This window comes from Brachyistius frenatus, unplaced genomic scaffold, assembly GCF_029030835.1.
Source record: "Brachyistius frenatus isolate BFR_SWC_R1_liver_20210118 unplaced genomic scaffold, ASM2903083v1 Contig_27, whole genome shotgun sequence".
Lineage (NCBI taxonomy): Eukaryota > Metazoa > Chordata > Actinopteri > Embiotocidae > Brachyistius > Brachyistius frenatus.
The window spans coordinates 3,917,382-3,940,857 of record NW_027210626.1 but is presented as its reverse complement, the minus strand read 5'-3'; the positions used below and the strand labels follow the sequence as shown (position 1 = coordinate 3,940,857).

Here is a 23,476-nt window from a genome sequence, read left to right as displayed (position 1 = left end):
TACAGAATAACGGTGTCGCTGATCCTGGAAAGAGATGTTAAGTTCAGGTTAAATTCCATTCACGGCCGCGGTGTTTTGTGAAATGTGGGACTCCTATATCATATAGTATCTATAGACGGCTACAACTAGGAAATAGAGAGAAAGTTTTTTATTTTATTTTGTTTATTAATACGTACAGATATTGGCAACTTGCTTGTAAATTATTCAGTGACCCCTAAAATGACCCCTCTGGTGATGGAGCTGTTAAGAGTCAGACAAACGGGATCCCGACGACACACTGCTTTTTATAAGACATCATTAGCCAAAAAGGTTGTAAACCAGTGGTTTGATCTTTAACAAGCATCTTAAAAGCTTGTTGTATTAGTCATTGCGTCGAAACGTTAAGTATATCTCTCTAAAATGTAATGGAGTGAAAGTTTAAAGTAGCATGAAATGGAAATCCACAAGTAAAGTACAGTACTTAAATATATGTATTAAGTTAGCTCCCACCACTGTGGTTTACTAACTATAAACCAGGGTGGTGATGTGTCGCCCTGATTTAGCTAGAAGGCAGGTACTGTTAAACAGCTTGGGTGAATGTCTGTATTTTGGGTGAATGTCTGTATTTTGGCTAGTTAAGGCTGGAGAAGATTTGAAAAACCTTCTAAAAAAAAAAAAAAAAAAAAAAAGGCAGTCGTAATCGCATGCGGAAATGTCATGCTCCAGATGAAAATGTATCTCGCAGACGAGCTGTCACAAAAGTGAAATACAGCTTAATATGAATGGAGTTTCGACAGGCTCATACAAACTGAGAGTTCAGATAGAAAATTAGCGAGTATGAGAACACAATGACAACCTGATGAAATGTGCCATTTTGGAAAATAGCAAACATACTGAATGCTAATAGTCAGTTTCCAGTCAAGCTGATGCCTTCCTGTCATATCTGCCCTAAAAAAAGAAATCCTGTTTGCTTTCAAAAGTATCAAGTTATTCTGCTGTTCAACCAGATGGTGGTGCCCAAGTCATAAAACACCACGTATCTTTTCTGTTGGTTTACTTCATCAACAGTCCACAGAACATCTTCCTGTGTGTGACTGGGTTTTATTTGAGGGAACAGGCTGTAAACACTGCACTATTTGAATCACTGTATGTATCAGAAATAAACAAAAACACAATTCAAATTCAGATGTTTCTGTTTTATTAGTTTACTGGTAGAAGAACTGTGGAACCAAACCTGCTCTGAACCCTGACACCTGGTAAGACAGGTGCAACACGTTCTTTTCATGACAAATTGCCGGCCAACGCTTGTCTTAATCAGTTACATATTATTATTAAGCAACAATAATCATTTGTGGGAGTGTTGTAGTTCAGCCGGCTGATATCAAGTTCATATGAAAGGTTAATGGCAGCCTTATATGTGTTTAGAGTTCAGGACAGTGTTGGATTAATCGACATAAGTCCTGGAAGTGTGCAACTAAGTAAACATGAAAGGTTTGGAAACTTATGACTCGCCTGTAAAATAAAGGTTATGGGTGAGTGTTTGCAGCTTACAGATGTTTGTTAAATGAATGCTAAGAATAATAGGTTGATAAAAAAATAAAGCGTAAAGAGCACACTGTGTTCTCGCCCTTTTTTTTTTTTCCTCCTCCTGCCTTTACACAAACATGCTAGACTAGTCTGGAATGGGGGAGTTTGATATTTGCACAGCATCAGATCAGTACTGAAGTGTTCTTCAATGCGTGCTTCCACCTTGGATAAGGGCCACTGAAAGCACACACTGTCATATGACAACTGTCATATGACAATGGATCCAGGGTGTACAATGAAGAAGTGCCTGTTTCCTTTTTAATTCAAGGAATATTTTATTTATAACTCAAGCTCTCTGATTCTATATGAAAATGTACCTCGGTTTTATAAAGTCAAATACAATTGGGACTGTTACACAAAGTGCATGTGATTGGTTACATTAAATTCACAGCAACTCCTAGAAGATCGGTCATGACAGTGATGATTGTAAACATTTAAGTCTGGGTGTACCAATTCTGTTGGTACAGCAATAACTAATCTAATACATGTTTAAAATGTGTTGGTGATGTTTTAATTGCAAATAGGTTTGACTATTTCCACATATTGAATAAGATGGGAAAAACTGCAACAAATCAAAAGTCTACATGCAGCATAGAAAGGTTTAGTAAGGAGATACCTGCACATTGAACTGATACGACCTCAGTGGTTTAACTCAGCACCATTTTGTCCTGAACGCCTCTTATTATGTTTCATTGTTTCACCTTTAGATTTTGTTTGTACTGCCTCTGACACAAGCCATCAATTGGCAAATTTATGCTAAAATATAAAGATGTTCATAGATTAGTCTTGCAGTTAAAACGGCAAGATATTAACATGAAGTTTTGAAGTATGAATTACAGAACTTAACCTTTTCATCCCTGAACTGTCAACACAGCATGGCAAGGTCTTCTCTGTAAAGTGGGACTTTTGACTGTAACCACATGGTGGTGCCAAAGTCATAGGAATCCCTGGATACCAGTCTTGTCCACAGTAAGAAATCCTATTGCCTTTGTAAAGCTATCAGCACAACGTTTGACCTTTTGCTGTCTGTACTGTGTGGTCAGGACTGCTGTATCAGCCACTTCATAAATTAAGTGTCACTCTGTATTGTATTTTTCCTAGCCTGATTCAAACTGCCCTGACAATATGGTTGCGTTTGCAAGCTGTAAATCATTATTGTGGACATTTTAAAAATGTGTCAAAGTTTTGCAGACATTTCTCAGACCATCATGAACATATCAAGGAGAAGAGCAGCATTGTTTCCAATGACTGAACTGTGTCTGGACTTGTCCGGTTATCCATTCATCACTGCAAGTAAAACAGTAAAAAAAAAAATATATAGTAGACCAGCTGTGCACGTGAGATTAAACGTCTAAACGTTCAAAGGGTTAAAACGTGGACGTCTTGCTGAACAAAACCGGATAACAGTGACATCAAGCCTTTTACTTGTCTCCTAGATGGAGAAAGTGAGACTTCAAAGGTAGATCTTGAGGTCTGACTCTGAACGGATGCGCGCCGACCTTGGAGTCTCCAGACGCGCAGCGGAGGATTTTGCGCACTAAAACCAAGTAGAGCTGAAGAGCGACAGAGCGAGCGGACTGCAGCCTGCAGCCCGGGCACTGGGATACGGGCTCACTTTGGCTGTATTTTTTTTTTTACCGCGCACATCGACAATTTATTAATAATATTGCTCCGGATTAAGAGAGGGAAAATATAGTCCATAGTTTATTTCGGTTTGGCTGGATTTGAAACTTAGAGGAGTCTTGTTTCAACTGAGCCGCCGAATGCAGACGTCTCATCTGGCTCGTACAGCAACACAACAGTCCAAGCTGCTCAGAGGAAATCCCCTCAACATCCTGAGAGGATTGTAGGACTCTTTCTCGAAAGTGGATTGAACAAGGATGATTCCAACCGCCTTACCGACTAAGTAAGGTATTGCCTTTGCGAAACGGTAAGGGAAACTTCTACATTTTCTCACAACGATAAGAATCAAATGTCCCATCTCTGGGGCGCTTCCAAATACATAAAACAGGGTTTTTAAGTGATTTAACAACGTAACTATTTCCACTTTCCTCTCAGGTGATCACAGCGATGTTTCAGCAGCATGCGAGTCTTCCCCTCTCCAAATCTTCCAGAGAGGATTTAATCGCCGCTCATCTTGAATAAGAAGAGAAGTCGTTGAAGATGAGTGCTCTGCAAACATTCTTGTTTTTTGTCCTCCTGCACCAGGTGAGGCATGAAATCCTTTAAGGCGAGGTGGCAAATTACGCAGAAATATGTCTGTGGCAGAGAAGACTCAAAAGAATATTTTATTTGGGCTGTTACAAGAAATAGATTTGCGTCACTCAAAGTTATATGTTTAAACTTTTGTTTAGTCTATACTTATACATTTTGTTGACATGCTATGCCATTTATTGTACATCTGCATCATACAGCTGTCTAAGATTTGTGTTTAGTCACATAGTGCCAAATTTGATCAATTCCTGGCAGGAAATTTGAGTAATATTTGGCACAGTCACCAGCAGCAAATGTGTTTGCCGACCAGAGCTTCTCATTCAGTCATACAGGAGACGAGCTTGGTTTTATATTATCTGAACTTGCAGAAAATTCTGTGTAATACATTTTATTTGAATTAATTTGATTTGTTTTATGTTCCTTAAAATAGAGCACTCCTCTACAGATATGGTGATTTACTTATTGGCAGTAGACTACTGAAAAATATTTTAGACACAAAAATAATAAATCCCAGTCCAGCTGATTGCATTTAATTTTCCAGGACAAACTTCACCTTTGTTGTAGCTATTATGTATTCATTTTATGATATGTAGTAAATGACCTAAGCATAGCATCTTAAATTATTTTTCCTTATTGGCATTTTAACTTTTAATGGGACCCTTGTCTTCCTCATTCAGATATAGACATTTACATAACATCCCTATTGATGCAAAGGCTTTTTATAATATATAATTAACAACTCTACAGTGTTAGTTAAAACATTGAATTACTTTACTATTAACTGAATACTATTTATTGATGTGCAATGGTTTGCAAAGTTTATCATTTATTCCCATTGTTACTTTATAATTCATGTTATGGCATTGGTAACCTGCTTCTTGAACCTATTGCTCCTTCTTCATTTCTTCACCTACATCACACGCACATTTGTGGTCAGCGATTATTTGAATTTATTTTGCTTCTGGGCATGACCAAGCTTTGACTTCTGTGTCGAACCCCTGACATCTGTGAAGTATCTTTGCCATACTAAAATTCACTTAAAAAAAAAAAAAAAGCCAACTGAGAACAATAGGTGAAAATTGCAGAAGCCAGAGATTTACCAAACTTGTGCCATTTCTCCATGATAACTTCTACAGTGACGACATCCCTAAATATACATTCAATATTCAGCAAATATTTATTGTGTTAAGCTTCTGGACTTAATCTTCCTCTAGTCTAATTCTGTTTTTATTGCAGGAGGTGCTCCAAAAAGAGCTTTAGGAGAAATATAATGATCTTTTTTTTTTCAACATCTGTTGATGTTGTCCTCGGTAGTTGAATACAGTTTGGGGTTTATCGTCATCATCCTTGCTTTACGGCCATGATCAGACCTGAAAAGAAAATGCCATGTGGTTGTCGAAGTTCTTCACATCTGTGCTATCCTCACGGAGGGCTTCTTTAAAGATAGCCTTGAACTGTGCAGCTGCAGCAGCAGCAAAGTGCTGTCTGCTCTGGCTGCTGTTGTAATCAGCCTTGTCCCTATTGGGAGCTGTGCCTCCAGAGAGGGAGAGACAGACTGCCTCCCTGGAGAGGCTCTCGTCATATGCTTCAATGGCTTCCTTCCCAGCAGACTCACCGCTGTCTGGCTGGGGACATTTTGGCCCTTATCAATATTACCCCAACTTTGTGGGTTAAAAACTGCAAAAATAATCAGGCTGATGCTCGCTGAAATAAGTGCAGTGAAACCTATTGGACAAGTTTTCTTTTTTTTTCTTAGTTTAAGCGACACTGGAAAAATGCATAAGGATGACATTGGACAAATTTGCAAGGTCAAATATCAATACAGGCAGTCCTATGGGTGTCTCAGGATGCACCACCAGGAGACCCTTTGATACGAAATGTTGGATTTTTCGTTTTAGGCGGAGGTTCAGTTCAGTGGCCAAATCATCAAAAAAAACAACAAAATAAAACATTTCTCTGCCTCTCACTCCTTAGGCACAGACTCCGAACATGAATCAAGTGGTGAAAATGTAACCTCATCCATGGCATCTGTGCCGTACCCCAGGGACAAATAAGAGGGTCAAAGCCATCCTGGGAGAATCCATTCTTCCCCATGACATCTGCTGCAGTTATCCTGTGTGCAATGACAGCAGAACAATGTAGATGAAGATGAAACATATTTGAGAGCCTTGCTCTTTGCCTTCTCCCCTTGCCTGTCCTGCCCTGCCCTGTCTCTTTACCACAGATTACATGCAGTGAAAGTTTGTTGTTTTTGTTTTTTTCAACTGTGCTTGGGATTAAGTGTGAGAAGACGTTGACAAAGTCTATTACGCCTTTTTATCTTATTGCCGGGGTGAGAGCTCTTTTGGTAATAATATGTCACCACAAAGTATCTGCGTGGCCCACGCCAAGAGGATCAGCGGCGGTGTTAAATGTACAGCTACCGTCTCCGAGAACTAAAAATGCCACCTAGGGTCGGACCGAGCAGGGAAGGAGCTTGAGCATCTTGATAGAAGGGCGTGACGCAGCGGAGAGACAAAGCTTAGCTGGTTACTAGTAAGCTGAACGTGTTCTCTGGATCGTACCGTGCCTGGAGTTCATCCCTGCAACTTTGAGGTGCAGTGATTTAAGGGATTACAAGTCATTTCTCAAGAGGATTTAGCATTAGTTTTCAACTGTTATTTATTTATTTACTAACATGTAGTTACTTGATACTTTATCTGCTCATCTCTTAAAAGAGCAAAAATCTTTCCAAAACGAAAGGCAGAATTTGATTTGCTTCCATTTTAGCCACTAATATAGTTGCAATATTCTGCCAGAGGATTGGGTTTTTTTCTCTCTTTTTTTCTTGTGTTTTTTTTTTCTCTGCAGTAGGAGAGTGAGACAGTGATGCTTTATTCAAAGTCGAAAAGTGCTCTGGCAAGGACAACAGTTTTATCCCTGTCTTCATAACAAAACACAAATTCTACAGAAATTCCCTCTCTAAGGGCTCTTTAACCCTTTTCCCCTTCCCCATGCTCAATTAGGTTTGGTTTTATTATTTATTTATTGTATATTTAAAGGCAACTAACACTGGGAAGTGTAATAAAATGTACAGTGGGGGGATTAGGAGCAGCTCTTTAATCTCACGCTTCTGATAATACTGCATGGGCTGATTGATTAGTTTTTCAGGAAGCTTATGTCAGAAAAACCTAATCCGCCTTTGGATTGTGCCAGCCTTGTAAGGTTTTCCGCGCTGCCACTTTATCATGGCGGCGAATTACAGAGCTGCTGGGCTGTGATAAGGTCCTCGTCTCTTTTACAGACCCCACCGCCCAACCCCCTGCACCCCCCTTTCCCTCTGGACAATAAAAAAAATTGTGTTTATATTCTTCACAACCCTGCTCTGCCTGGTCTTCACATCAACCTCTCCCAGGATTTGCCTTGTAAGGAAGAGAGGGAAAAAAAAAAAAGAAAAAAAAAGAGTGGAACTTAAGTCTTCAAAAACCCACCAGAGAAATTGGGTTGGGAGTAAGAAAAATATGAGAGAAAATGCCAGGCGGACCAGTAAAATTTCTGTGGAAGTGATTAAACATGGATTGACAGAGTGAAGGGGCCTTGTATGCATGTGCTGCCTTCCAGGAATCATTTTGGAGCTTACATGGTGCTGATGTGTATCTGTGCTCATATTGGGGTCGCAATCTTTCTAGCCAGAAGGCTTGACTAGATAATCCCTCATAAACAATACTGTCTGTGGCATTTGCAGTCCTCAGCCTGTGTGTTGTCTTCAGACCTCTGAAGGAAAGGTTGTCATTTCTGCAGGTGAAATCCCTCAAATGTAGCTTGCAGCCACTATAGGCTGCACTGACTGTATTGAACCCTGTAACCTATTCCTTCTCCGATCATCAATCATAATTGTGTTTGTACTGGCAATAAATCCATGATGAAGGTCCTGAAATGATGAAAAAGAAGCTCCGAAATGACTGATAGCTGGGACACAGTTGCCCTTTCCTTTTGACAATAACCCTAATCCGGCTACTGGATGGCCCATTAAAGACTTTGGTCAAGCAATTATGAACAGCACGATTACTTTCCCGATTGCTGCTCTTGGGATGTGAAATCTTTAGGAGGAAGTGAAGTGCCAAGCTCTCTTAAAACAAGTCACACCCACTGTGGTGGTGCAGGAAACATTATGTTTAATATGATATTGAGTTTCCAGATCTCGGTCCACAGCTATGAATTTTTATGGGCAATGTGCGGCCCGAGGCAGTAGATCTACAGGCTCTGCTACCTTATAGCGTTGTCATTACCGCTCTGCAGTGTCAGAGACATCAGCCTTACTGTTTAGCACACCGTTTACTGCATTGCTTCTCTCTGTCGCGCTGCAACAAAACAAAATGTGGCGAATATCATCTGAGGAATTGAGGTGTCACTTTTTCTTTTATTGTCAAATATTGACATTAACTGTATGTCGGAGCTACCAAACTTTAATCACACAAACCCACGACTCAAACAGGCAAAGTGGTGAAAATTTCTGCCTGTGAATACTTCCATAAATCCCAAACACTCTGATTTACAAAGTTCTTAATTACCACCTGGTTGGTTCTTGGAGAAGGCAATCACGCTACATGTCAGAACTCAGGAAAATGATTGACCTCTTTAATTAAAACTGCATTGCTTTCCTGTAAAAGGCGAGGTGTGACAGCTTTAGAATAAGTACAATAAATCTCTTTTCTGATTATTCTCAGTTTTGCATTTCTTCTACTGCCTCTGAGCTTTGAGGCCTTTCTTTCCAGCTTGTCATTTTCAGCCCCTAACAAAGCACTGTCAGCTCCCCTCTGTCTTTGTATATTTCCTGTGAAGTACCTGTCTTCAGAGCTACTCAGAGAAAAAGGAAGCAATGTCTTTCCAACGCTTGTTTCTTCTTCAAAGGGAGCGGTTTCTGTGAAATCAGCCGTCGCACAATCTGCTTTCAGAACAGAAACATTTGCTCTGTCAAATTTAGTGGGCGTGCATTGGAGCAAATCGAGTAAAAACATTTTAGGGGTAAAACACTCCTATTGTTTTACAGCACGGAGTTGAAGAGAAGAAAAATAAAAAAAATTGAAGTTGTCAAACAAAACAGGAAAAAAAAACCAAAAAAAAAAAAACAGTGAGAGAAACATTTAGATTATGTCTTCCTGGGTTGAAAGCAGTAAAACTAAACACAGAAGGCTGTAGTATTAAATTAGGAATAACATGCCATGCCTGCTCAAGTATTAGCCGAGGAGTTTTACAAGCACATTCACCATTGTTGTACCTAGTACGAGGTGTTAAAAACTGGTCAAGAGAATGATAATTACACTGAGTCCAATGTGCTTTGTGGTATTATCCTCCTGAATCCCTGCTATCAGGCACGCGGAGGTGTGCGGCAGGTGTCAGGCACCAGCACAGGAGTTGGTGCTTTGACCAAGTAAGGGGATTATGAAACTGATGATGCGTTGAAAGGTAACGCCTGCCTAAAAGTGAAGTGTTCAGGGCTTTGCTGCTGTCATGTGTGGCAGGTGCTGAGATAACACAAGTATCCAGATTACCTGCAGGCTTTCGTCCCAGAGTCTCCGCTCGCTCCCTCTCTTCTCTCCTGGTGGGATCTTTGTTAACACTTTTTGAACACCTGACATCATCGCTGCATTTCAATTTCCCACACCCGGCCATGTTCACCGACATCTCATTTTCACCTCCAGGGCTCCTGCAGTTAGACATATTATTTTAATACTCTTACTCTAATCTGATTGGAATAAACACAATGAAGTCATAACATTTTTTAGTTCTTCATTTTGATTGACTACTTTGTCCAATTTACTGATGCCTGCAAATAAAGTCTTCATTTAAATGGTTACTGAATCCAAGATTTCTTCAACCAATAAATAGATTTTAGGTTTTGTCCCTCTTAATAGCTGCAAACAGTTGTGAAGGGTAACTAAATGTATTGAACTGGGTACTGTACTTTACTACTGTTTTGTAATACTTTTGCTTTATATATATATATATATATATATATATATTGTACTCCTTACTCCAGCAAGTCCATAAATCCATAAATTATTACAGTCTATAAATTAAATTCCCAGTGTATTTAATAAAGGATCCTTGTTGACCAACATTAAAATGCTGCATTGATGTTAATGTATCTGTAAAAGTATTTCCATTATAATTCATAAGACATGGACAGAGACAGTTCTGCTGCATTTAACAGATTTTAAAACGTATTATTCTATTCTCGCTTGATTTAAATATTTCACTGCGACACCACTGGTTGTAATTTGATATATTCTATGAATGTAACTTCATTACTTTTCAATAAAAACAAAAAATTGGAAGTAACAGTAGTAAAAGTAACAAATGACAGATTTAATATAAATTATATTATATCAATATAAATTGTCCTTATTTATTTTTTATCAGTCATCAAAAACTTTTTTTCTTGAACAACAAAAAAATACAACGAAAAAAGTACGTTATCACAAATATTAACAAGCTCTTTGTCGCAATTACATTTGAAATCATTACTCAAATGACCCTAATAGCAATAATATAAGAGCTTAAGTTTTTGCTGTGTGTCGGCTGCATCCGGCAGTAAAGTTGTAGTCGGCACAAGTGAAATGTAATGTCTTCCTTAAAAGATAACATCTTTTGACACCTGATTGCTTTGCATCATTCGTTGATATCATTCATGGTAATAGTCATTGATGGTTTAGGATTTCTGCCATCAACAGATTTGACAAAATCACTGACAGAAAACAGACAGCAGGTAAACCGAACGGTGACTTTATAGTTGCTATGTTATGTAACTTTGTAGACGCGACTCCTGGAGTTTGCTGACTATCTGACTCTCGAACGGAGACAAAGTGTCAGTGAGGTCGGAGCTAACTGCGGTGTAATTTCCTGTGTTTTGTTCAGTTTATTAGGGAACGTAAAGCGTGTTACCACAATCCAGTGTTGGCAGCTTCCGCAGCAGGAGAAGTAATTGTATATGATTTGTGCAGTTTAGTGGATTGCTTCCTGTAGGGAAATGCTCTCTTTGCTGGCGCAAACATCAATACCAATAGAAGTTTGTCAATGTCCAAAGTAGATGAGGCGCGACATCGTTTCAGTCGGTTTCACTGCAGATGCAGAAGAAAAGAGAGGATTGCGTGATTGAGCAAGAACAGAATAACACTGGCACCATAAACATGACTAATCGCTCACATCATATGATTTATGCTCGCCACAAGAGGGTTACGTTACGTGCTATAATTTATGCTAATCATAGGTTGCGAGCAGCCCTGAGAAACATCACGAGCCGTCAGATCGCATGTTGTCACAACATGTGCATAAACAGGCTCCGACTGTCAATTTTGGTTGATTATACTTTCAGTTAATACCTCAACGGGATCATGTTTGTTGTTTTGTCTTTGTGCGAGAATAAAAAAAAAAAAAAGGACCTGCCTGGAGAAGAACTCACTGTTGAGATCGCAAGTAGTCTGCATACTTCTAAATTCTTGAAGAGGGTCGCTCTCTATCGAGACTTATTGTCCTTTCTGTTCTCCACAAGAGAGGTCAGAGGTCGAGAACAGCATCAGATCAACAGCACTCAAAGCGGTAGAAATACATTGTCTTGCCCAGCGACACAACTGGAAGATGAAAGCTTGCTGATGTTGGCTCATGATTTGGTTCCTAAAACATAAAACGTATCATCTGGCAATATATCAATTTATTTCTAAACACTGGTAATAATGCAAAAAGTATCAAATTGGGCAAAATTCTATTTATCATTTTAAAGCGGTATATAAACATTTAATGAAATATATTAACACAAAATAATGTATTGTAAGGAGATATCAGCAACTATGATTCATCCTGACAAATACTGCACGTAAACAATCTGTCAAGTCTTCATACTGTATCAATTTACAATTATATTATAGTGTGTTATTAACCATTTATTGTACACGATTTATCTTATAAGTGCAGTAAAGTGCAACCAAAAACTGTAGTATCTACTTATAATTTAGTAAAAGGTGCATCTACGTATGCGACCAACAGTCAGGTAGCTCCACAGTGCTCATTAAAAATACACTATGTAGCTTCCTGCTTCTTTATATACTCGTACTAGCTCCTCATTTCTGATATTGTTAGGTGCCGTTTCAATTTTTAGCCTTTAATGTCACAGTACTAATCAATGCACACCTAATACCATTTTTTTTGTCTTTTTAAGTTGTTGGTTGCCTGTACTTAAAACGTAGAAAAATACAGTCACATACATGAAATGTTGGTTTTTTTGGCTAATTATTTTTAGACACCATTTTCAATCCATATTTAATTTGAGGCAAGAATCAAATTTGCACAATTATTATGCGGTGTGTGCTCATACACCAAAGTTTTGCAAAAGTTTGATGTTTAACAGCTTGTTTTTTTTTAAGAACTCAGCTTGACTTCTTCAGTCACTCACTGTAGGAGTCTTCATCTGTAGCAGTTTTTACAAGTTAGGTTTCATGAGAACGGTGTGATGCGCCTCAGGTGTGATGTAAATAAGAGGTGGAGGCGATGTAAAGATACAGCACTGGTAATACTGCTGGGATTAAACCTCAGCATCATACTTTTTTTTTTTTCTTTTTTTTAGCTCGTCAGACTCTTTGTTCTCACCATCAACACTTGGAGAAAACGTTTATAGACAGTCATAGGCTGGCCTGGTGTAAATAGACTGCGGTGGAGTAGCTCTTAGGGCCCAGGGTCACATTTAAACAAACTGGAATGTATGATGTAGTGTATCAAAATATAATGAGAAAATAAATCCATCACATCATCCAATGTAATAATGAGGTAGTTCATTAGATTGCAGCCGCTCTCAATATTCACTCCAAAAATGATGTGAAGTGTGTAGATAACAGTTACCACAACTTCAAAATGGGATCTATAACATCTTAAGCAGGAGTGTTACGATACCGGAGGCTGTAGTCTGTCTCATTCTCACAGAGGTCAGGTGGTAATGGCCGAAAAGATTATACTGGAGGGTAGTAGATATACTACATGCACACGCACACACTAACCATAGCCGCCTGTGATTGGTAAGGTGCCCCCGGTGTGGATTTGCTGTTGCGATCCACCACAGTGCTAAAGCACCTGCCATGTGTTTCCCTGGATGGCCTCTGATTAAAAGTGATGGCTCTGGAGCGTGAGGCTGTTCCAGCGATCAGAGCACCAATCTTTTCTTCTGCAGAATGTGGACTCTCGCTCTGGGCTGCCTAAGCGCCTCCAGGGCCTTCTCTCCTGGAACCGGCTCTGGGTGTGAATCATTACAAATGATATGCCCTGCAACATCAAGAGGAAGATGGCTAAGGACGGACGTCGGGCAGGGGGATTGCGGGCTGAGAATGGTTTTAACGTGAAGGGAGCCACTTGTCATGTTGGATGCTTGAAAGCAAGAAGCTGCAGTCGATCCAGCTCCGCAACCATCGGCGGTCTAATGTAAGCAGCGCTGGCTGAGCAGCTCTCGTATGACAGATGTTTTGCCGCACTTGTAGCCCACCTATCGCTCGAACAATAAGTGGGGGTCCTTGAGTTCTTTCAATATAAATAGGTAGGGTCTTGAATGTCTTTAGTCACCAGTAATAAATTGTAACACACCTGATGAACTTTTGAAAATCGATAAACCTTAAATACACACTTGGAACCGTTAAAGCCATAACATGGAATAAGTCCATCAAACTTTCTGAAGTTGAAATATCTCTACCAAAAGGAATAATGAACATCACATTCAAATCTGCTAGAAATAATAATTGATTAATTGACTTCCGTAATGTGGTCAAAAATAAACACACAAACAGGAAGTACTGTCCTTTTCAATTGGCAAACAAAACAATCTGAAAAGTAACATACACGCTCACCAAAACGCACACAAGCCAGCAGAAATAAAAGTAACGCACCTAGCTGCAGGCCCTGAGTCTGTGCTCGGGAGCAGTCAGACCCACAACTATTTGGTCGGTTCACTGAAACGAGCCAAAAAAAAATACAGTTGTGGTACCTTACTTCAGAGTCACGAGTTTACCGGTCTCTGGCTATCTGGTGAAGAACGCGGAGGACGGCAGGTGTGCCGGCCGGCGGGTCGGTCCCGCGTCGGTCTGTCCCGCGAAGTCAGATGCACCTTGAGCGTGGCCTTTAGTAAGCCTGTAGGGCTATTTGGCAACCCTTCAGCTCCCGTGTCGGAAAACATTCACGACAGCCTTCAGTGGTAGCTGGGTTAGCTCACCAGTGGCTAAAAGTCCGTTCACTTTGCTGATGAACGCTAAAAGACGCGCGCGTTGGCGAACGAGCCTAACTGCAAAAGTAAACATCTGTATCACACACTTCCGAGGAGAAATGTCTCCGGCGCCTCTTAAAGTCATGTAGAATTGATATCCTGGCGGAGATGATCGGGTCGATAATCTCACACACCACCTATATACTTATTTCTCCATAAAACTTCCAACTCTTCACGACGTGATCTCTCTTATCTCACATCTTCGCGATCTCACTCGTCAACCAATGAATGACGAGCGTCAACTTCACACTCAAACTACTCCCCTTTAAATTTCACAATAAAACAGGATGTTTGTAACTGTGCATTTGCAACTTTTAAAAACCTATTTATGCAATTGTTTTTTTATAGTATCACTATGATGCATCTTTAACCTTTATGAACTGAACGAATTGTCTTGACATCATTTTTTTTACAAGGCACTATATTCTCCACCTGGGTACACACCGGTGCTGGGAAAGTATTACGAAAGGCGCTGGTGAAGGCGGTGTAATTTTCATGGGGAGTCCAGATTTTTACTACATAGGAGCGCATCAAGTTAATGAAGCTTCAGACACAGAAAATTAGCAGAGAAATGAATTGCACCACCAAAGTGAGGTCAATTTGCACAGATAAATCCATGAAGAACAGTGGAGTGCATCATTGGAACTGCTCTGCTTGCACTGATGAGCAGGTTAATTGCCCATTTTGTTTATTGTGAGAAAGATGGCTGAAACCAATTTTCCCCAGACGCATATCCCAGCCCTTATGTGCTGGAAAACAGAATCGGCTTTGGGAAATTCAAAAACAGATTATTTTACCCCCCTGAAGCAAGGAACTTAGAACTGAAGACAATGCAGAGGCATCCTCTCCAATTCATAAACAAACAAACAAAAAATGATGAGAAAGGAAGCAGAAAAGCACATCTCAGATCATGAGAGGGGATCACACCGTCAGCTGTGCCAGGTTGAGCGAGATTTCCATGGTCGCCATCAAAACAATGCTGCAGCCTTGCCCGCGGCTCAGAACCCATCACAGCCGAGCACAATGTCGCCGGCTTCTCACTGCAAATGCATTTTAACAGCATCTCTTCAGATGATCCAGAAGCCAGATGTCACTGGCTTCTTAATAACTTTCTAGAGGCTAGTTCTGGTCACTATGGCAATTACCTTTATGTCAGGCCTCTAAAAGATATGTCTACCCACGGGACAAGCAGGCAGCCAGCTCCATAATGCTCATTACAGATGAATGTCGAAGCTGATTCACCCTGACTTGCTGTGTGGCTCGCTGCTGCTCAGGCTGTCTGTATTTAAGTTTCACTAAAACCCCTGGATGGTACTGAATGGCACAACATTGAATCAAATACCCTTTATCTTTGAACTATACAAGTGACATTTGTGCATGTTTTATTTCGTTAGAAATGTCCCTGAGGTGCAGACATGGCAGCAGAAATATTCAAAGGTGAAACAGTCCATACACTTGAATATCTATAAAATACTTAACTTCAAAGCCTCAAGTTAGATTTTATGCAACATTAAAAGGTTCTCTTAGAGGCAGTTTGTGAAAAGACTTTACAAGCAAAGGAAGCCCTTCTGCAGTTACAATATTTTGCAGTTAATCCAACAACCAAAGTGCATTGAAAATGAGTTTTACTCAGCCAAGAATGCAGTTTTGACACATGAAATAATGTGACAAATAGATCCAGCTCAATAATTGCTTTGTGAAGTAAGATAAAAGTCTGGAGATGCACAGGCAGTTCACTCATTTCCCTCTGTGATGTAAGAAGGAAGAGTCTATCCTTGACAGTTAGAAAAGTACACGTAGGCCTTATGTGTGCCCGTTACTTTATGAATGTAGATGAGGAGGATTTTTCCAAAACTTCTTTCTTTCTTTCTACACGTTTTATTCCGAATTATGTTCAAATGATGCAAGAAAGTACAGACACTTTTTTAAGCCCAAAATTGATATGTAAATATATATATAGCATAATAATAATTTCCGATAAAGATACCTTAAATTTGGTAATGAAAACTGGGTTGAAACAATATGTCAACATTTCATGTTTTGAATAGTCAATTTACAGGTGAAAAATATGCTTTCCTGTTCTCTTTGGAGGATAAACAATACAATGTATCTATATTAACATGTTTTTGTTTATTTCCATTCTGCGATTTCTTGTTATTCATCAGATGACATACAAGCTGATACTGATAAATCTGTAATAAGCTAAAATTGGCAGATGATATCAAAGCTGTTTATATTCTGTATCAGTAAATGGGGGTTTATCTAATCAGCATCCGGCCAAAACATTCAATATCAAAGTTATTTTTGTTACATTTCATTTGTTAATCAGGTTCTTTTAAACCATTTTGTGCAAATGAATTGTGCAAATTGTCAGTTTCTTGCCTCACCTCAGTTTAATTGCAGATTTAAAATCCCCACAGTAGAATAAAAAAGGCAGTCTTCATGATGGATCAATTAATGTTTGCATAAAACCTCATGATGCATGAGGAAGCCTTTCGCCCCCTGAGAGTGTTAACTGAATTGCAGATGCTGAATAATGAATAATGGGTTCAAGGAATCTCAGTTTACAGGACTAAAGTCATTATATTGTAAAGTATGAAGTGGTTATAAAATAAGGTATATATAATGAGAGAGATCTGTTCAGGAAATATGTGTTAGGCATGAGATTTGAAACTGAATATTACCTGGAAATATCAGCTGTGAACAGTTTTAGCACTAACAAAGAAAATATCTTTTTTTTTTTTCAAAGCGATGGAAATTACTGACAGCATGTATTGTGCACCCACCGTGATGTTTACTATATTACCAAGCACACCCCTTTATAAGACAGATATATACATATGGTGTATACAGTCAGTGTAATATGTCTGCTGGGGTGTGTAAGGTTCATGCCCCGTTCTGTGGTTTTATGTAGGACACGGAGGAATAGGAAGAAGCTAAACCACACAGACAAACATCCGCAACTCACTTAGCCTTGTGCTGTTGAAATGAGGTCTGTTGTTTTCAGCTCCATAAGTCTGCAGTTATTATCATAATAATGTCTTGTTTCAAGTCGCCCTGAAATGCCTCTAGCACGGCAGCACCGATTAAGAAATCTTAATTAGGCTTTTGTAGATTCTCCTTCATCAGACCTTGTCTCTTTTTGCATGAAAACTCTGATTCCTTTAGTCTGTTTTTAAGAGACACTACTTCTGCCTAAATGAACAAGGTGTGCTAGCGTGTGTGTGTGTGTGTGTGTGTGTGTGTGTGTGTGTGTGTGTGTGTGTGTGTGTGTGTGTGTGTGTGTGTGTGTGTGTGTGTGTGTGTGTGTGTGTGTGTGTGTGTGTGTGTGTTGGTGCTGTTTCTGTGCAGGGAGACAGAAGGAAACCAAAGCCTATGTGTCAGTGCAAGCTTTCAAGTTCCCAGTGCTTCATCTCTCTCGGGGCATTTAAGTATTAGATATCCCTCTGCTGATCCCCTTGTTGTCACAGCATTTTCCCCAGTTGCTCATCATACTTAAACTCGCTCATTTCCATTATAATCATCCTATACAAAACGCACCTGAGATTTACACTGAAAGACAATTTGGTTTCACCTCTGAAGCTGCACAGCGTGACACCCGATATGTAACGGATATCGCAGTTTGAGCGGTTGGGAAGACAAGTGCCATGTCTTTCCTTGTTCACGGCAGTGAGGAAATGTTCCTGTTGGGAGCTTGCAGATTTTATGTGCAGCATGGGCTGTTATTGTGATGTTATAGGAGTCAAATCAAATTAACAGCTGAGCTCACACGAGGTATTGCTAAGTGGCTGCGTCAGTGGGGAATAATGCCACTGGAATTGGTTGATTAAACGACTGTGGATGTGATGAACTACGCAGAGGGACATTATTACAGTGTTGCCTCATTCATCCATGTTTACAGGGAGCAACTGTCTTAATAAAGCATTGTGAGGGCTGATAAATGGGCCAGGCTCACTGTCCGTGGGAGACACATTGATTTCACATTACATATCCAGATAGCCAAGCTATTACCTTGTGCTTTAGGCATTAAGGTGCTCCTACAGCCTGAGACTTCAGCAGCACAGGGGAGAAAAAGCTGCAGTTTTAAGACACACAGTTTCACAGCATAAGATGTACGTAGCTCTTTTACATGTCAGATGGAGAGGTTTGTATGTATGTGACAAAACTAATTGTGGCAGTCAGACCTAGTTTGTTAGCTTTGTACACATGTGCCTCAACTAGGCTTAGAGCAAAATTATAATTACTCTGGAAGTCGTGTGCAGCTTCTCAGTGAGAATTCAAACAGCCGCTCCTCTGTACTTTCAACATCTGCTTCTCTCAGTTATCCCTACAACCGAGCCTGGGGAAAGCCGGCACTACTAATTACTAATAAAAACCAGCTAAGCTTATTGCTGTGAATTATTAAAGCTTTATCTGAAGTGGACCAGGAAACGCTCCCAAAGCTAAACGGCTTTGAGGTACAAGCAGGGATCACAGTTCATTGCTGCGTCTGGATTAGCACTATATTTAGGATACTTTGCCACACTACTGAAGAATAATGTTTTATTGTTGGGCACCATTGCAAGCCAAAGTTCACAGAGTATGTAAGAAGTGCACCTCTGATCTAAATCCAGGGGATTTTCAATTCTCTTGTAATTTGAGATTTAAAAAGCTTGATGGAAATATTAGCAGTGCATCCAAAATCATGCACTTAATGTGCTTCTTGATTTCCCCCCACTGATTCTCTAGTGTCTAAAAGTAGTTTCATGACATGCAATTTAACTACAAGTGTATGTAACTTTTTTTTTTAAAATTAAACAATCATTTTGTCGAGATTCAGTGATGCCAGTTCCCAGTTTCATCTTCTTTTGTTTTAACTATTTTTTTCATAAGTACAAAAAGTTCAAGAAAGGAACTTGAATTTTTTTGTAAATCCTATTCTGCCAAAGAATCCAGTGGCTTTCTTGAACTTGTTTTCAATAAAATGTCATCTATTCGAGGACTGAGCGCTCCTTCAGCAGTCTGATTGAAGTGCAGCGTCTGCTTGAAGTTCTTTTTGTAAAGCCTTAGTTTACCAAACAAAGTTTTTCCCAAGGGTAGTTCTGCTGTAGTTCAGCATTCCCTTAAGTGGATCTTAAACTTGTGTGACAAGTGGATGCCCCATGCTTATTCTTTTTTTTTTTTTAGCTTTAATGTTGAAGTGCTTTTCTTTAACCCTAGTGGTGAACTGCTGCTGTGGGAGATTTTCATTGCAATCATGAGAAACCAGTTGTCAGTGGGTGTGGGCAGTGCTTTGATTTGTTGTATTTCATGACATTTTCTGCCAGAATCATTGTCTATGAAAGGTACATTGTTGTTGTTTTTTCTGTGGTTTGTTTATAATTTACATTTAATGAACAAACTGGAACGCATTCCTTCTCGTGTGCCTGTAAATTATTCCCTTGGAATAACCAATCTGAAACTATTCAGGAATAGTAAGCTTAATTATTGAGTCACATTAATCAACAACACATTTCTGTAAAAATGATATTACAAAATAGGTTTTATGTCCCTAAATATTGTTTTTTTTGTCCACCTGTGCTCTGCTTTCTATCAAGGTCACATGCAGGAAAGTGCATGGAGAAGCCACAGAGCTCATCGAGTGGAGGGACAGCGATAATGAACCAAAGCTATCTCCCACAGGGGCCAGTCCACGGATCCTCAACCCTCTGCGTTTGTTTGCCAGGGGCTCCCCCGAGTTCAAGAGCAACATAAGGGAAATAACATATTTACAGAACATGGAGGACTTTTGGGACTGGTTATCTAACCAGACAGATGTTCAGGGCGCACAGGCCAGAACTAAACGCAGACCCATCGTCAAGACTGGCAAGTTCAAAAAGATGTTCGGGTGGGGGGACTTCCACTCCAACATTAAGACTGTCAAACTCAACCTGCTGATCACAGGGAAGATCGTGGACCACGGGAATGGGACTTTTAGCGTTTACTTCCGCCACAACTCCACGGGCCTGGGAAACGTGTCGGTCAGCCTGGTGCCACCTTCCAAGGTGGTGGAGTTTGAGATCGCCCAGCAGTCCACACTGGAGACCAAAGACACCAAATCATTCAACTGTCGCATTGAATACGAGAAGACGGACCGCAACAAGAAGACGGCCCTGTGCAACACCGACCCATCCAAGGTGTGCTATCAGGAGCAGACGCAGAGCCACGTGTCATGGCTGTGCTCGAAACCCTTCAAAGTCATATGCATCTATATAGCCTTTTACAGCGTAGATTATAAACTGGTGCAGAAGGTATGCCCTGACTACAACTACCACAGTGACACACCTTACTCCTCCACAGGATGACCTAGCTATTGTTAGAACGCATCAGCCCTTTGTTTTATCCTTAAAAAAAAATGTCAATGTCAAGCTCTAAACTCCTTGTCCTGAAATATCTAAATACCTGAGACATGTTGCAGGGAGTGCAACTTACAAAGGGACACACACGGGAAGGATTTGGCAAAACTTTTGTATATACTGCACAAGTATACAGATTTAACACTTCGGATAGTTGGGTGTCCAGGGACTTGGTTTTTAGGGGTTGAATTGGGATTCAGAGCTACCTTGGGCGAATCCTGCCCATCACAACAGCACATGTTCTCTGTAAAGCACTGCTATAATTACCATGTTGTCCAGATGTTTTCTTCAAGGCTAGACCATAGGCAAGGAGCCTCCCCAGTTGGAAGTATATAGCTGGCGTCTGCCAGTGCTGCAATGATGCTAACATTATTAAATAATTTCCTCACTTCGTTTAAACAGTTGTAGGATGAAAGTATGACAAGACTTTGAGTCATGTTAATAATTACGATACGCAAACATTTGAACAGTTAACAGGGTATCAAATAATTAAAAAAAACTTTAAAAAAAAATCACATTCGGATCATTACTGCATTTTGATTTATTAATCAAAACGATCCATTCGTTGCCTTCGAAGTGGAGCGAACATCCATTTGTACCTGTTAACAGAACGCAGACAGGACAATGTCTATTATTTTAGATTAGTTTGATCAATTGGTTTCTTTTCAAAAAGCTTTGAATAATGAATATATTCCTGCAACCAATCTTTTATCTGTTATCTTTCTCTTGTAGGGACTGAAATAAAGCGAAATTAATTAATTGATTCAACTTAATTTAAAGTGCCAATGAAATAATAAATTGATCCAACAAATCTAATGCAAAAGAAAGGCGAGAGCATGGTAGTAAATTCTTGCACATACTGTACATTATCTCGGTACCTCTCTATCCATAACGTGGCTTCAGCTTTGTCTGCTCCATAAAATGTGTTGGTTTTCTGCTACAGCCGTCATAAGGCATGTGTATGCTAAACTAGTCTGAAATCCAGCATCTGTGTTTTGCAGGATGCACTTTGAGGCATCAGCGTGCCGAGCGAGCCCCGCTGCGGATTAATGTGTCAGGAGAGGTGGGGAGGGGGAAGCAATAATTGCAGGACAGGTGGATTTAGTGAGTCTGGCAGACAATTATCAGCACTTTGTCATGGTCCTGCCACCAGCCCTGACATTACCTGTCTTTAATAGGCTTTAATTAGCCTGGGAAATTTCATTTACCAAGAGTGGAGAAACTGAAAGAAGAAAAAGACACACACAAAAAAAAAAAAAAAAAGTACAGAATCCGTCTGCAATTTTAATGAGAAGTGGGACTAAATTTGAAATATCAGACATTTCCCAGTTGTACAACAGGCTTAAGTTGACTGACTTTTGTGTAAAAGTGGATGACATCCAGTGTCTTAGTATATGGTGTAATGTGCTTTGACTTCACTGGAACAATTTAAAACGGTTTTGTTGAAAATCATCTCCACATGAAATGCCGTTAGGTTGTGTTGTTTGCACATGTTTTTTTTTATTTTTTTTTATGGCTATGGCATGTGCCACTGATGACATATTATATTTTATATGTCACATCTCATGTCTGTCTCCATCAGCTGTAAATGATCCCGCCACCTTCTACACATGAGGTGAGGTGTATAATACAGAACTAAACCAGAGTTGATCTATGTTGATGTTTTAGTTCTACTCCTTTGTGCAAATGCTGTGTATTAACGTGTAACTCTAAAACTAAACGTGTTTGATTATGGCTTCAGAGTAAATGATGTCAGTTTATTCCAATTTTTTCCAGAGAAATATATCAATAAGTATACTGTTCCTTCTTTTTGGTGTTTGTTTGTAAAGAAATATCATGTAGATAAATGTCATATTTATTGCTTATGGTTATAGATTGCTTTGATTTCCATTTTTGTAATTGCAGATTGCCTATTTTGATTTCCTGCTTGCTTAATCTTGTTTGGACAGTTTCCCCTGTAAGATAGAAATAACAGCTCTTCTGTGTGTATAGTGTAATTACAAATGTTCATTTTGGAATATTTGATTCCATAGAAAGTTCATTTTGTTAAAATGTAATTGTAAAGATCAATTTAGGTTTTTATGGCATTAAACCTTATTTGAACTTGGCTCACTGCATATTGTCCCACTGAGTCAGCTCCCGTGTGATGGTCCTCACGGTTGTCTCGTTTCATTCCTGAAAGGACTTCTCAACAGGATAAACACACCATCTTAAGAGGTACATTTCAGTGTAGCTTTTTAATGGGCAATAAATCTGTGTCCACAGGCGTGGATGATACCAGAGGTACACCTCAGGGAGCACATCCATTTTGCCGTGGCCATCAGGGACAGGGGTCTTTTCATTCGCTTCCATTACTCTTATCTGATCAGGGTGAGGCACCTACTCCTTAGGCATCAAGTCACACAAGGCTTCCCTGCTGCACGCATCCAAATCCTCGGGAAACTACGAGGAAAGGCAACATGCATTCACTTTTCATGGTTCATGACAGTAATGGTTAGTAGACAACCAAGTAACAAATAACTTGCATTTTGTTTGCTAGTTAACCATGTTATATGACTATTTGTCCACGAGCACTGAGAATATATAATGCATGTGTATGTTTATCAAATTTAGTGGGGGGGAAAAAAAAAATTGCATTTATCTCTAGAAAAGATATTAGTGTTCACACCAATAATACAAGGATTTTAAGTGGCATTTACTTCAGTGCAGCAGAGCTCATTGTTTTTATGATCAGCTGTAAATGTCAGGTTTCCGTTGCTTCTTTGGTGTCATCGTCCACTGCTTATTGGACAAGCTTGTTTCCTACGATCCAAATGACAGAAGAAATTTTAAATTTTGACGCCACTGCGGGCATCTTCTTTTTCAAGCACGGCAGAGGAAAGCGAAAGGGGAAGATAAAAGGTTGGAGAGGCGTTCTGAAGCCGAGATGGTATCAGGTCTTTGCCTAGGATCTGTGCTGAGAGGGGCGGACGAGGATCAGCAAGCCGCTGATGAAGACGTCTCTTCCAGCAGGAAAGAGCGGCCTCACATTCGCTTTAATTAGAGC

The 23,476-nt window shown here is 39.8% G+C and overlaps 1 protein-coding gene across 1 annotated transcript; it reads left to right on the top strand.

The window, feature by feature from the left end:
• Positions 1 to 2,954: 2,954 nt before the first annotated feature.
• nxph2a (neurexophilin 2a) lies at positions 2,955 to 22,539 on the top strand. Its single transcript, XM_069698662.1, has 3 exons — positions 2,955 to 3,496; positions 3,625 to 3,774; positions 19,633 to 22,539. The coding sequence occupies exons 2-3, from the start codon at positions 3,730 to 3,732 to the stop codon at positions 20,377 to 20,379; spliced, it is 792 nt and encodes a 263-aa protein (XP_069554763.1). The 5' UTR covers positions 2,955 to 3,496; positions 3,625 to 3,729; the 3' UTR covers positions 20,380 to 22,539.
• The last annotated feature ends 937 nt before the right edge of the window (positions 22,540 to 23,476 follow it).

Bases quoted from the DNA above. Each gene is read 5' to 3' on its own strand.
- nxph2a (XM_069698662.1), top strand. From the start codon at position 3,730: ATGAGTGCTCTGCAAACATTCTTGTTTTTTGTCCTCCTGCACCAG. The intron at 3,775-19,632 runs GTGAGGCATGAA...CTTTCTATCAAG, and splicing joins TTTTTGTCCTCCTGCACCAG to GTCACATGCAGGAAAGTGCA.